The sequence below is a fragment of the Pleurodeles waltl genome, chromosome 2_1 (genome assembly GCF_031143425.1).
Source record: "Pleurodeles waltl isolate 20211129_DDA chromosome 2_1, aPleWal1.hap1.20221129, whole genome shotgun sequence".
NCBI lineage: Eukaryota > Metazoa > Chordata > Amphibia > Caudata > Salamandridae > Pleurodeles > Pleurodeles waltl.
This window is the reverse complement of record NC_090438.1, coordinates 680126583-680140469: the sequence shown is the minus strand read 5'-3', so window position 1 is coordinate 680140469 and position 13887 is coordinate 680126583. Positions and strand designations below refer to the sequence as shown.

At 41.8% G+C, this 13887-nt stretch overlaps 1 protein-coding gene across 2 annotated transcripts in view; it reads left to right on the top strand.

Annotated features, from left to right (window-relative positions):
- RAB31 (RAB31, member RAS oncogene family) overlaps positions 1-13358 on the top strand; it is a 327089-nt gene extending 313731 nt beyond the window's left edge. For both annotated transcript variants that reach the window (XM_069216539.1, XM_069216531.1), the window contains exon 7: positions 7882-13358. In XM_069216539.1, coding sequence (XP_069072640.1) covers positions 7882-7979 — 98 coding nt within the window. In that variant the 3' untranslated portion in view covers positions 7980-13358. The remainder of the gene's footprint in view (positions 1-7881) is intronic.
- Positions 13359-13887: the final 529 nt, after the last annotated feature.

Below are 13887 nucleotides of genomic sequence, written 5' to 3'. Positions count from 1 at the left end.
CTTCCACCGAGTTAATCATTGATCCTTAACAACATCCTCAAAATTGGATGAAGAATTGATGAAGTAGTCCTTAGCTGGTGTGTCTCAGATTTGTCCTCATGGAGCACCACATGTTCTAAGTACCACATGGTCGACTTAGGCCACAACTTTCTTTAACTATTACCCAGAACCTCTTGGTGTTGCCTTCAGTAATGCAGGGGTGTTATGCCAGTGTACACAGCTCCATCTCACGATATCTAGTCCCACAGATATTTTGCACACTGTCAGCACACCGCAGATTCTTCAAGAGTACACACAACCCATCACTTGAAACAAAGCACAGTAAAACTGAGTTTCTCTTTATCTCTTTTACACATTCAAACATAACTGTGTAGTCCTGGACTGACTCATGTAATATTGTAAAGTAATTGATAATACAAAAGCATTGGGTTTAATCTTTGATTAAAGATTTAGGGCCATATGTACAAACACATTTTCCCATAGACACAGAATGGGTAAAACCCTTTGGGACATCTTGCCCTTAGTGATTTAGAATCCAGTGGAGCAGATTCTTCAACCATAAATTGGTGGGGCTCCGCAACTGCTGTACTCTGGGTCCCATGACACATTAAGAGGTGAGGGAACCACAAGGTTTAGGACTGCAGAGGCTTCACTGTCAGAAACGCTTGACCTAGTAATCCATGAGACAGAGAACATTGGACTGAGGACCTAAAGCTTTTGGGTCACATTGGAGATACTAACGCCTTATTAAGGGCGTGGCTACAGCTACTGATTTTGCCTGCCTAGGTCCACTTTGCATGATTAAAAAGAGAAAATGGAAACTGTAGGGATAGATGAAAACCTCTGGTATTCCTTAACAGTTAGATTATCATTTATCATTGTCCACATGAATATATCATGATTGTGTTTAACATAATTTATTTTACTGCCCACCCTAAAGAAGGTACATATGGTATTTTCCAGATATTACTTTCACATATACATTCAAACATATATTGACTATACATAAAAATCACATTGACAAATTACTACACATATATATTCTGTCCTTGTCCCTTAACTCATGTTTTGGAGGGTATGGATGTTTGTTAATTTCTTTGGTTCATAATCCTCTCAGAGTTAGTCCAGTGTAGCAGGAAGTGAGACTAACAACTCTTTGTTCATTTACTTCCTCCTTGTTTTCAAGAATTAACCAATCCACAGTCCTTTTGTACCACATAGACTCGTCTGAGTTACATGAGTTGATGCGTTTCAGCCGTAATTAATTTAGACCTCATCAGGACCTATGAAAAAACACAAAGAGGGTCATTACGACCCTGGCGGAAGGCGGGGAACCGGCGGTAAGACCGCCAACAGGCTGGCGGTCTTTTTTTTTGTATTATGACCATGGCGGTTACCGCCATGGTCATCCGCAGGTTCTCCGTTCCGCCCGCCAGGGCGGAGACTACCGCCGGGCTGGAGACCTTGGTCTCCAGCCCGGCATCCGTCACTATACCGCCAGCGGTATTTTGACCCGGCTTACCACCGCGGTTTTCCAGCGGTCTGAACCGCCATGAAAACCATGGCGGTAAGCACTATCAGTGCCAGGGAATTTCTTCCCTGGCACTGATAGGGGTCTCCCCCACCCTGACTCCCTCCCCTACCCCCCCCACCACCCCTGCCACCCCCCCAAAGGTGGCAGGGCCCCCCTCCCCACCCCGACCCCCAACATCACTTCACCCATACCCACATGACACGCATGCAGGCACCACCTACATACTTACATACTTACACGCACACACGCCAACATACATGCCTACATCCACACACACAGTCATACACGCACACCCACATTCAAACATACACGCATACATCCATACAGACATACCCGCAGGCATACACACACTCACACACCCTCTCTACATACACAGACGCGCACCCCCATGCACCCACACAACACACAACGCCCCCCCACCCCCTCCCCTCACGGACGATCGACTTACCTGGTCCGACGATCCTCCGGGAGGGGACGGGAGCCATGGGGGCAGCTCCGCCGACACCACACCGCCAACAGAACACCGCCACGGTGAATCACAGGACGTGATTCGCTGGGCGGTGTTCTGTTGGCGTGGCGGTGGAGGTGGAGCAACCTCCACTTCCCCGCCTCCCGCCAGTATGGCTGTTGGCGACTCTCCGTCGGAACAAGGACGGAGAGCAGCCAACGGTCATAATACGCCGAGCGGAAGACCGCCACCACTGGCGGTCTTCAGCACGGCGGTACCTCGGTGGTCTTGCAAAAAGACCGCCAAGGTCGTAATGACCCCCAAAGTCATGTTTCCCTGTGCCTCTTTAAATACACCCTTCTGGATGAGTCCGGACAAAACTGTCTTCCTCTGTATATGTTACCACAATATTGTCCACACGTATTCAAGGGCAGGGGAATGAGAGAGAAGGGAGGCCCAGCTACATCTGCATTCTCCTTGTGTCTTTTTTCATTGTCACAATAAGTCTGTGTCAATATGTCACCAAATTTCATTTATGATTTATTGTCCCTTTTTTTTGTTATTGTGCAGGACCTTGTGAACACTGATTCAGAAGCGAATACTTAGCTTGCTAGCTGTAACAATATATGGATATTGAATGTGTGATTGCTGGGTGTGCTCGTCTGAAGGCAGGGACTTACTCGAGGGAAATACTCGATATTGGTCCTGATGAAAGCCTCTGACCTTTTTAGGCCACGGATAGGACTGAAAACATGTTGACCTGCTGGATGCAGGAGCTATAACACTCTCCAGTTGCAGCCCATGTTAAATATTAATCATCTCATCACCATTCCACTAATAAAAAGAGTTGTTTCTTTAGGAAGGTGAGTGAGATCTTTGGGTTTTGCCTATAGCGTGCATGCCCTGTCAGCAAAAGCTAATGTGAATTAAAAAAGTTAAAAATTGGCTTAATTCCCGCCCCCATACTTATTGTTACTTTCCATTGGTTGACTCCCACCTCACTCTCATTTCCTTGCTTCTGATTGGTTAGGACCTCTTCCTGCTTCCACTTTTTGTTCTTCCTTTTTGCTCGTGTATGGAGTTTAGACGAATTACAGTTTCCTGTCTTTGCAGCCAGTTTCCTTTCACTGGTCGCTGCTAGTAGAGGTACTTTTTTCTATTTTAAACCTAGCACTTCTCATTAGTGCTTGTGTTTGCAGGCCCTCTCTATCCCCTGTCTTGTCCTCATTGATTTCCCTGTCTCTCCCACCCCCTCCTTCTTTGTCGTTGCTAAGTATTTCTTTGTTTTAGTTTAACACGAAAGCGACGACCCACGTCTATTGGAGCACTGCTTTATTCTTTTTCACCCACTCACCTTGCTGCCATTGTTTCCTGCCCCCTCCCTCTTGTTGCTTTTGTTTGTTATTTCATTTGCAGAAGGTTTATACAGCGCACACTAGACCAGAAGGTATTGGAGCACTTTGCATGAGCAATATTTACTTTACACAAGGACACATTAATTTTTATTTTTAGGATCAAGGAGATTAAGGGGGTTATTCTAACTTTGGAGGAGTGTTAATCCGTCCCAAAAGTGACGGTAAAGTGACGGATATACCACCAGCCGTATTACGAGTTCCATAGGATATAATGGACTCGTAATACGGCTGGTGGTAAATCCGTCACTTTTCCGTCACTTTTGGGACGGATTAACACCTCCTCCAAAGTTAGAATAACCCCCTAAGTGATTTGCTCTGAATCTCTGGATGTTGATTTGATGCTGAGACTCAAACCTGGTTGTCCACTACTGCAGGCAGCAGTTATGGCCGTAACACCATATTCCCTTTAAAAAACATTAACAAAACTAAATAGCTTGTGCAGAGCTATTTGGCTTTGTAAATGTTTTTTAAAGATGTTGATGGCAGCTCGGGCTGCTGTGAAAGATGATTTGAAGTAAACAAAAAAACACTGTGACACAGACAATGCTGGCCACATCATAGTGCTTTGTTTTTAGTTACTTTCAGTTACGTTGCCCAGAAGCTTGTGCTGCTGTGCAGCATCTTTAAAAAAACATTGGCAATACCAATAGGTTATTGGCCACTGCTTCTTATGTTTGTTGTTGTCTGGATACTTTACTCTTGTCTCTGCAAGTATCCTCAACATAACAGAGGGCCTGCACAGCAAAAGATGATTTTTGGTGAGTGCGGGACGACTGGTAATTAAGAATGACACCTGTGAAGTTTTAAGAATGTTGAAATTGTCCTGTGTTTGTTGACACCAGGCACATCTTTGTTGTAACAGGAGTAAGGTTTAGTCCAGAATCAGGAACACAGTCTCTAACATTGAGCCTCCATAACACTACGTTTCTTTCCTCTGTGTATGCACAGAGTGATCCTCATATGCCGCTAAGGAAGATCTTCGTTTCTCGCGGTTACAAGGTACCTGTCTTTAATGCATAGCGTCCCTTGGCGTGCTGGGATGGGGCCATTTGTGAGGTGTGTGTGCAACATGCTTAAAACGTATTTTTTCTTCAGTTACCTAACACATTTAAACGCAGCTGTACAAATACAGTCCGTATTTGTACAGCTGCGTTTAAATGTGTTAGGTAACTGAAGAAAAAATAAGTTTTAAGCATGACATTACAATATTACAGCAGTCAGTCCGACTGCTGTAATATTGTAATGTCATTAGCAGTGCCAAATCTTTGTAAAGTCATTGGGCTTTATTAGTGAAGAAAGATTGAGTGATTGAGAGTTTACTGGAGAAGATTCCTTCACAATTAATTGGTGGGAATCCTGCTGTACTCCATGTTTCTTGCCCGGTTAAGAAGTAAGGGTACTACCAGGTTTGCAACTGCAAAGCCTTCAGTGGCCCCACTGTCCGAAACCCTTGACCCAGCAATCCATGAGACAGAGGACATTAGACCCAGGGCCTAGAACTTCTGGCTCACATTGGAGGTAACCACTCTCTATTAGGGTGTAGCTAAGCACTGACTTTGCCTCCCTGGGCAGAGCATGACGGACCAGGGCAGAAAACAATTACACTGACACAAAGGGAGGAAAATCACTGCTTGATAGCATCTTTGACTCTTTTTGCGAACCAAAGAATATGGTGGTAGCTCAGCCTTCAGCTTGTGCCCGCAGTGCACTTGACTCATCAAAGGATACTTTATAGACACAGAGATCGCTGCCAGACAGATGGGGGGTTCTAAATGTTGTGGACTGGCAGGCTAATGGCCAAAGCCTGAATCACCCTTAACCTCCAATCTCAAATTAATGCTAAGGCTAAGCAGGTACATTTCCAACTGAGATTGCTACAGGGGATCTGAGAGTTCTTACCGGAGTATGACCTTTTACACTATGCAAGGGCATAGCTCAGGAGGGGTGTTTGGGGTGTTACATCCCTCTAAAAATGCATTCTATTGTAGTAAATAGTTGGGTACAAGTGCTTTCAGTCTGGTAATGTGAAGTGTTTGTCGGATTTTATCTGGGATTTTTTTATATGCCCACGCTGACAAAAACACACACACTGTCTCTCTCTCATCTATGTTTTGAAGGTCTTATAAAATGTTGATTAGTTTGAAAAATATTGCATTTTAAGTGTCTCTAACAATCTGCACTCCTCTCTTTCCACTGCCCCTTTAACCCTCTTCATGTCCTACTCGTCATATGTGTATTAACAAGATGTCCCAACGTGATTGTTAGGAAATCTGAAACTCACCCCCTCAAATCATACTGACCAAACTACACCCCTGACACTGTAGTGCAACCACTTGAGTTGTCAGGACTTGATTATAGCAAAACTCTCTTTACTTGATTCCTGGAAGTGCACTTCACACAACTGAGGGCAGCGTAAAATGTGCAGGCCAACAGTGTCACCAGAAACCCAGTTGGCCATGTCACCCAAACTCCAATGGGTTTCCCAGAAAAGCTAAGAGTGCTCCAAAATTGTTTGCATCACTCAGGGGGTTTTGCACACAACCCCTCCCCTTTTACTTGAACAAGAAGTTTAACATTCATGATGGACACAGTCTGTCCAGAGTGCAGAATCTTCCCTTCCTTCCAAAGCATCTGGCATTAAAAAACAAAACACACCATGACCCAAGGCTTATCATGTAGTGTTACTAGAATGTGGGATTATTTTTGCTTCTTTTGCTTGCTCTACATGCCATGCTACTCCTTTTGCAATATTCAAAAGTCTTTGAAAGCCCTTCTTTTTCATAGACATGTTGGAACTTGTTTCCTCTAACTACCTAACTAACGTTCCTCATAACCTGGTTTTCCTGAAGCTCCTTTGTGGTCACCACTATTCTCCATGTGTCTTTAACCCTGTGGCCTCTCCATTTTGCACACCCACATCTTCTTCGAGCTTTAGCTGCTACCCCATCTTTTTCTCGCCGCTCCATGCTCTAATGAAGGCTTCTTATGTGTTGGCATCTGCCTTATGTACCAAGCTCTCACTTCTACGGTCCCGATTTAGAGCTTGGCAGATGGGGTTACTCCGTCACAAACATGACCGAAATTCCGTCTGCTGTATTACGATTCCGTAATATCCTATGAAAATTATGATACAGCAGATGGGATATCCATCACGTTTGTGACAGAGTAACCCATTCACCAAACTCTAAACCAGACCCTAAGACTTATTTTACACTTCTCTGGCTACTTTTGTTCATCTGTACATTTTCCTATTCAGAGAGGCTCCTCATTATCTTGTACGCATTTATGTATGTATTAGTATTTTTGTAGCTTAAACCTTGCTAGAAACAATGGAGTGCAGTATATTACAGCCCAGATTTACATAGACTTTGCACCAGTGCGGGTACAGAGCAGAATTACGCCACATTTTAGTAGATATGGCATTGTCCTGCTCTCTTCTGCTCAATGCATTAGAGTGCCTCAGTGCGGGTACAGAGAAGAATTACACCACATCTTAGTACATATGACACTGTCATGCTTCTGTTCAATGCAGCGTTGCATGATTTCTTTGTAAATCTGGGCCACCGTGAGGAGTTGTGAGACAAACAACAAGATTGTGTACATCAAGTTGGAATTTCACAATAACATTTCACATGTTACATTTACCATTTTCTTTTCTTCATGGCATATTTAATGTAGTATTGCTATTATTTCTTGATTTACATGTACTAGTGTTCCTTTACTTTCATACTAGTAACATGGCCCCCCTTTTGGAAAGCGCTTTAATGCCTCTGAGCTCTGTTCTCTCTCTATAAAGCTGTAAATTATATTTAAATATAATATAAAGGCCCTATCATTAAGGTCCCTTTGATAGCAAGGTCTTCATTTCATATAAAAAAAGCCTTCGTGTGTAAAAGTAACACATGTTGTGGCACACAGGGGCATATTTATGAGAGGCTTGCGCTGCCGTTGTGTTGCTTTTTGTGATTCAGCGGCGCAAACCTCTCACTCATATCTATGAGGCCATGCAAAGCCACTTTGTGTGCCTTTGAATGGCCTAATAGCTAAGTAGCAAGGCAGCACAAGCCCTTACCTTGCCTATCTCTCTCTGCGCCAGGGAGGTGTTCTGTGGGCATAGCAGTGGGTTTTCCTATGCCAAACCAAAAGCATGTAAACCTGGGGACGCACCAAAACCTTACATCTCCCGAGATGAGGCGAAATGAGAAGAAATCATGGGCGTAAAAAACGGGCGACTCAAAGGTGGCAAAATAAGTGCCAGAAACAAAGGGGGACTTCGTCCTTATGGACATCGGTTGGGGCTCCAATCTCCTAGTTTTGTGTAATTTTTTTTTAATTAGACTAATAGTCATAAATATGCCCCATAGTCCCTGTGCTCCCTCTTTGGAAATTATGTTACATGTCAATGTTCGTTAATAGAAACTTGCATATAAAAAAAAAATGTTGATGTGTAATGTTAAATAAAATCTTATGCGTATACTTTTCAGGTCGGCGGATTCCGCCCTTGGAGCCTCATGAGAATGGCAACAATGGCGCAGTTAAACTCGGGAAGCAGGCTTCCCCGATGAACCGACAATGCTGTTGACAGCCCGTGCTCTGCGTGGTGTACTTGAAGAGGAACCGACTCGTCACTGTTAATAGCGGGATTTTGCGACTGAACGCTTACTTCATCAAAACAATTTTTAAGGGAATGTTAAAAGTATCTTATTTCGAAAAAAATAACAAAAAAATCTAGAATAGTCGCATTGTGAAAGAAACCGATTATTGCTACGAAGTGAAATTTGAAATCAAGGCCATGTTTACGGTGAAATGGAAATGAAGGAGTAGCCATGATTCTTACTAATAAGGTGTGGTCGCACTCCTGTCAAACCTCCTATGGTTGAATGGTAACCGGCTTGTCAGGCTACGGCCCGGTTTATCAAAAGTGGCAACGCAAATAAGTATCAAGACATTTTAAAGACGTATTCTACTGCTAAACATTAATTTGGATATTTTCCCATACAAGTGACAGTCTGTTGGGGCTGAATGTTATTGTCAGGAGTATTGATACTGTCAGTCTTTTTCTGGTTGATATGATGGTTAGTGAATTCCACTTTCTGGTAAATCAGACTCATAGATTCAATCTGTGGGGTCAAGGAGGTTGGGCTGGCCCTGGCTGTATTTGTTCTTGCACGTGGGGAAGAGGGTTAAACAAAATGGCGGGCTTTTAATGACATCTAGGGGTAATGGACCTTGAAATGGCCGAATGTGGGTCCCAAGACCTTTAGGCTCCTGTCTTCACAGATAGAAAAATGGACACTTGAATAGAATGTTTTTTTTCCATTTTGTCATGACAATTAAATAGTATTTCATCATTAAATTATATACAGTTCCTTCAAGTGGAAAACGTCTGTTGACAAATCTCTGATCAGTCACGCATGACACCAAAACATTTCACACATAGACGGCACTGCATTTCAGGGACTTTCAAACCAGGTACTTCCGTTTGGTGTAGCATGCTACTAGTCCCCAGTACGCTTCGGAGCCACATCAGGGTTATAAAGTTCTATATAAATGTAATGTTAATTTTGTTACTGAATGAAACGGTTCAATTAATAAACCAACAACCTCTAGGAGTACAGTGAGAACGAAAGTCCATTGCAGGGTGACATATCGCATACATTGCTGGACTGGAACAATATCTCTGTTTAGCTTCAGGGCCATGTTTGACAGCTATCGCTTGTAGTTTTCAAGCAGGTGCTTTATGCTTATAACTCGTCTTACCAAAAATTGTACATGCAAGACATATTTCCTCGTTTCTGTGTAAAATAGTATTATTTCTTCCCAATTCATTATTAGTTTTCCTTCTCTAGTTGTCTAATTGGATTTTTCTCTCAATTTATGCAATTCAGCCTCTTCAGTATAATGCAGAGTTAGAGGTCTGCCATGAACTATCTGCGGGGAGTAGAATATGTAATTGTTATTTTACATTTGTACATTTGTTTAGCACACGATGCAAGTAAATGGAACCCCTTTCTATTGCTTTTAAATCTGGATTTCCTAATATTTGCAAAACTGCAAAATTATGGCCATTTTACAGCACCATTCTGTGGTATTTATGGAACTCTGCTCAATATTCAGGAAGGATAGGTTAGCTTTATCAGTGACTACCCCACACCCCTTTCTTTCACGGTTCACTACTGAACATATAGAAAGTGATCTTAATGTTTACATTTATAAGAATCTAGTGGATCTCTGGCGGCAGTGCTGTAATTTCAAATTACATAAGGTTAGCACTGTTAGTGTTAATTTAAGATAGTTTTTTGCTACTGTTTGGGTGGTTGACTAGTGTCTTAACTGAAGAGCGGGGGCAGTGGTATTATGCTACCTTTACATTAGCAGTAGCTGCCAAGTTTCCCAGATCCATGCGTGATGTGCTGCTCCAGTCCAGGTTTTTTCATTTGAATTATGGGACTTTTAGGTCTTTTTTTAATGGAATAAACAAAGCTACAAGTCCTAGAATTCAAAGAAAAAACCTGGCCTGGAGCAGCACATCACGCATGAACCCAGAAAACTTGGCAGGACTGGACAGTGTTTTCTTGGCAGTAGAGACTTAAAGGAATGTGCTGCTTTTGAGTGGAAACGTTGCTGAATTGACATCCCTAAAGTAAACAACAGCTCCTAACACAATAACATACCACAAAGCAACAAACGCCACAACTGAAACATAAAAGGCATAGCACAACAAAATAGTGAACACACAAGAACCACTGTACAAAACAACAAAGCGCAACGATGCATTACAAAAATACAACACCACAAACAACCCATCACAACCATAATACAAAGCAACACAACAAATATGTAAAATATCTGGAATATAATATGGTGGTAAAAGATGTTTGCACCGTGTAGAACCTTACTTAACTCCAAGCATATATAATTATGCTAGCCAAAAATATTTTGTGACCCAACGTGCTAAATCAGCATGTGTAACAATGCACGAGCAGACAGGAAACCCAGGGTACTAGTGGAAGCAGCATTCTGTGCCATCAAAATGAATGTATTACTGCAAAGAAAAAAAATACTTTCTTCAGCAGAAGAACTTGTCAGATCACAATCGGATGACAGAATGGTCTCCTTAGTTAGCTCAGAAACTCTGCTTTTGAAATTGGACCGATTTTTGCATGCACGGTAAGAAAACCACGTGAGCACAATGTTCTTTGGAAAGTATGCAAGTGCAAAAATACCCGGTTGGTGTACTTTCGAGTCACTGAAAGTCTGCCACAGACGATATAAAACAATGCCCAGGGTCATGTTATGTTATAGAATTTAGCAGTTCTTAAAAATAGCAAGTACATAGAAGTATAAAATCCATATTATGAACTGACTCTTCTTAGTAATTGAGCAACACGCTAAATCATTACAATGAATTGTTCTTCATCATTGTGATTAAGGGCGGAGCCTTAGAGTCACTGAAAAAACGAGTAGAGGAGCTTATAAAATAATTGTAATTGCTGCTTTTGCAGTTCTAATTGAGATGGTATGAAAACGAGGTCGTACAAGAAATTTAGGCAGCTGCAGGCGTCTGAGACAAAGGAGCTAAATGTCCACAGGCCGAAGGAGATCCTCTTAGTTACTCTTGGATGGCCTGCCTTATTTGGTTTGCTCAGGCACAACAGGAAGGTCCAACCACACCTTAAGCTCTCTGTAGGAGAGATCAGAGGCAAATAATAGGTACTGGACATTCCCAGCACAGACTTAGAATTTAGCTACCTAGTTAACAAAATTTTACTGGTAGCTTAGTCCAAATCATCCAATGTTCATCTTATAAGTGTTAATACTTTCAAAAGTGTCCTACTAATCAGTGTCTCTGAAAAATGGACCAGCGGTTTGGCATTGATCTTTATGTTTAAGGTTTGTCAAATTCTCATGATCAGCCTTCGTCCAGCGTAAACCGTGGTTCCACATTTCCAGAAAATACGTGTCTCCTAGGAATCTGTGCGCTCCTTTAGATGAATTCTTGTAAAATAACATTAAAAATCTATAGAGACATTGAGAATCAGCAGCCAGAATTCGACATGTAGAACCTAAACTGCATAATCATTCATTTTGCCCAGAGGACACCAGCAGCAAACTGCTTGATCAGGCTCAGAGACCGAGTACTTCCACACTCAGTATTAACCATTTCTACTCTGCATTAACTGGAGTTAGAGGACGGACTTCCTCCTGCTTGCAGAAGGATCAGCAGGGCATCCCATTCCACATACCTGCAAGTGACTCCCTGAGACACAACAGCAACACCATCTGGCATCATCTGATATTTTTTTTTACAGAACCAGCTCAGCCTTTGCCGGTTTGTAATTTGGCAGTGACTGACCCTGCTGGCTCTGACTAAGACTAAAGTTAAACCGCTATGCAGAGAGGCACTACCATTCCTCCAACAGCAGACTGCATGTCCGTCTGTGGCGTTGGGGTGAATCCTACGTTTAGTCAAACATGCACCGATGTCATCAGGCTACCACCATCAAGTTCCCCGAACTGGTCCAGAAGGGAAACAACTACCGCTGGGCAAAATGTCCATTACATTGGTGTAATCTTGCTTAATTTCACAGATTTCAGATTATGTTTTTTTATACAAAATTCACACAATTATGCCATTATGCTATGCAGGAGCAACAGAATAATGTGAACAACCTGAATGCTAGCAGCGGTTATTGATGGTGTATGTGTTTTTTGTGCAATTGTTTAGTCTGAAATGCATTCTCGCCTCCAAAATGAACATGGGGTGCATTTTATAATAAATATAGAGCAAAATGCAGCGTGTGGATTTTGCATAATTTATCAGTTCTTATGGAATTTTGTATAATTACACAAAAGCAAATTAAATAAATTTCTCCCCTTGTAACAACATAGCTCTTAGCAGTACCGCTGCCAATGGCAAGGCTACTTTTCTGCTGCTGTCGGCCGGTATCACACTTCCATCCTTGTGTTTTAGGGAAAGGATAGGTCGAATGCTAAAAGACACTAGGAGGGTATAAAGTAAAACTGCATTGCTAATATTTAGTAGGAAGTGTGATACAGAATTTGAAGTACACCTTCTGTCTACTACCAAGGATGAAAAACAATGAGCTTGATTGAAGTACTCATAAAAAAATACAGGCAAGGGTACGCAAGGCCCTGGCCCACTTAAAATGACAAGCAAAACCACGACATCGGATGCATGGGAAAAGAGCCATTTGTGATATCACTTATGTTATTCAACACTCGTCCAAACGCCAGCCCACCTTTAGGACTGAGAGACGGACTTCCAAACATCCATCTGACTGTATCTAGCTCCATTAATATGTATTTTAGGTAACTGTTTCGTGTTTACGTTCTTTGTGATAAATATAACATGATAAAGCAATCATTGACGTAAGTCATAAGCTCTACTATGGGCCTACCGCTTTAAATTCAAGTGACATATTTTGAAGCCTGAATGCTAATTTGTTGCACATGCACAATTTGTCACATTATGTTCAGAATGGCACAGTTAGTTCAAAGATGTCACGGTAAACTGGATTTTTATTAATTTCTATGTAGTGAGAATGTTTTATTGCAGCCAACAATATGAAAACCAGTTCATACTTATATTCCAGGCCACTCAACTTAATTCCTGTTGACCCTATGTGTAGACTGGTTCACTGCGAACTATTTTCTACATTAAATACAGTGCCTTATATTCATACCTTTTAATCTACAGTTGGTGCATTTTACTATTTAGCTTGAATTATTTAACTAGATGAAACAAACATTTGTATTTGAATACAATTATTATTTTAAGAGCTTAGACTGGGCTGGTCCCACACTCTAGTTTCTGTATAATTGACACTCTCATGTATTATGCTTTTTATAAAAATGTTGTCTGGTAAACTTTTACAAAATGTTCATGTTTGATGTAACCATAAGTAATAAAACTAATAAAAGTATTTACTATTTCACAGTCTGGTATTTCTGTGAGTGTTATGGAAAGAATAACATGCATGGGTTAAGGTTTCATGACTTACTACCTGATTGAAACAATTATTGCTAGTCCTCTACGTGCCTAACGAAGCACGTAGTATAAGGCCCCCAATCAAACTTCTCCTGGGCTATAGCTAAATCTGATAATTGGCACAAGACTCATAGATTGAGCAAATGCGTGAAGTTATTAACCTTTCCGGTTCTGGGTGGGAAATGCAAATCCACGTACTGTGTTAAGGTGCAACCTGCCCTCTTGAAAAATATGCTTTAGGCTTCGAACTTGGAAATCAGAATCTCTGTTACTGGACTCGTTGGCACTGATTTACCCCCACTGTAGCAACTTTTACTCAGAATGAGGTTCCAATGAGAAATCAGGGCCATGAGGGGTTGGTGGCCACTCAGTTCATCTGTGTGAATTGGACGGATCCCATAAGGAAAAAACAGAAAACAGACAGGCACTTCCGTATGCCAACCTCTTCTTGCTTGATGACTGACTACATTAGCTGTTG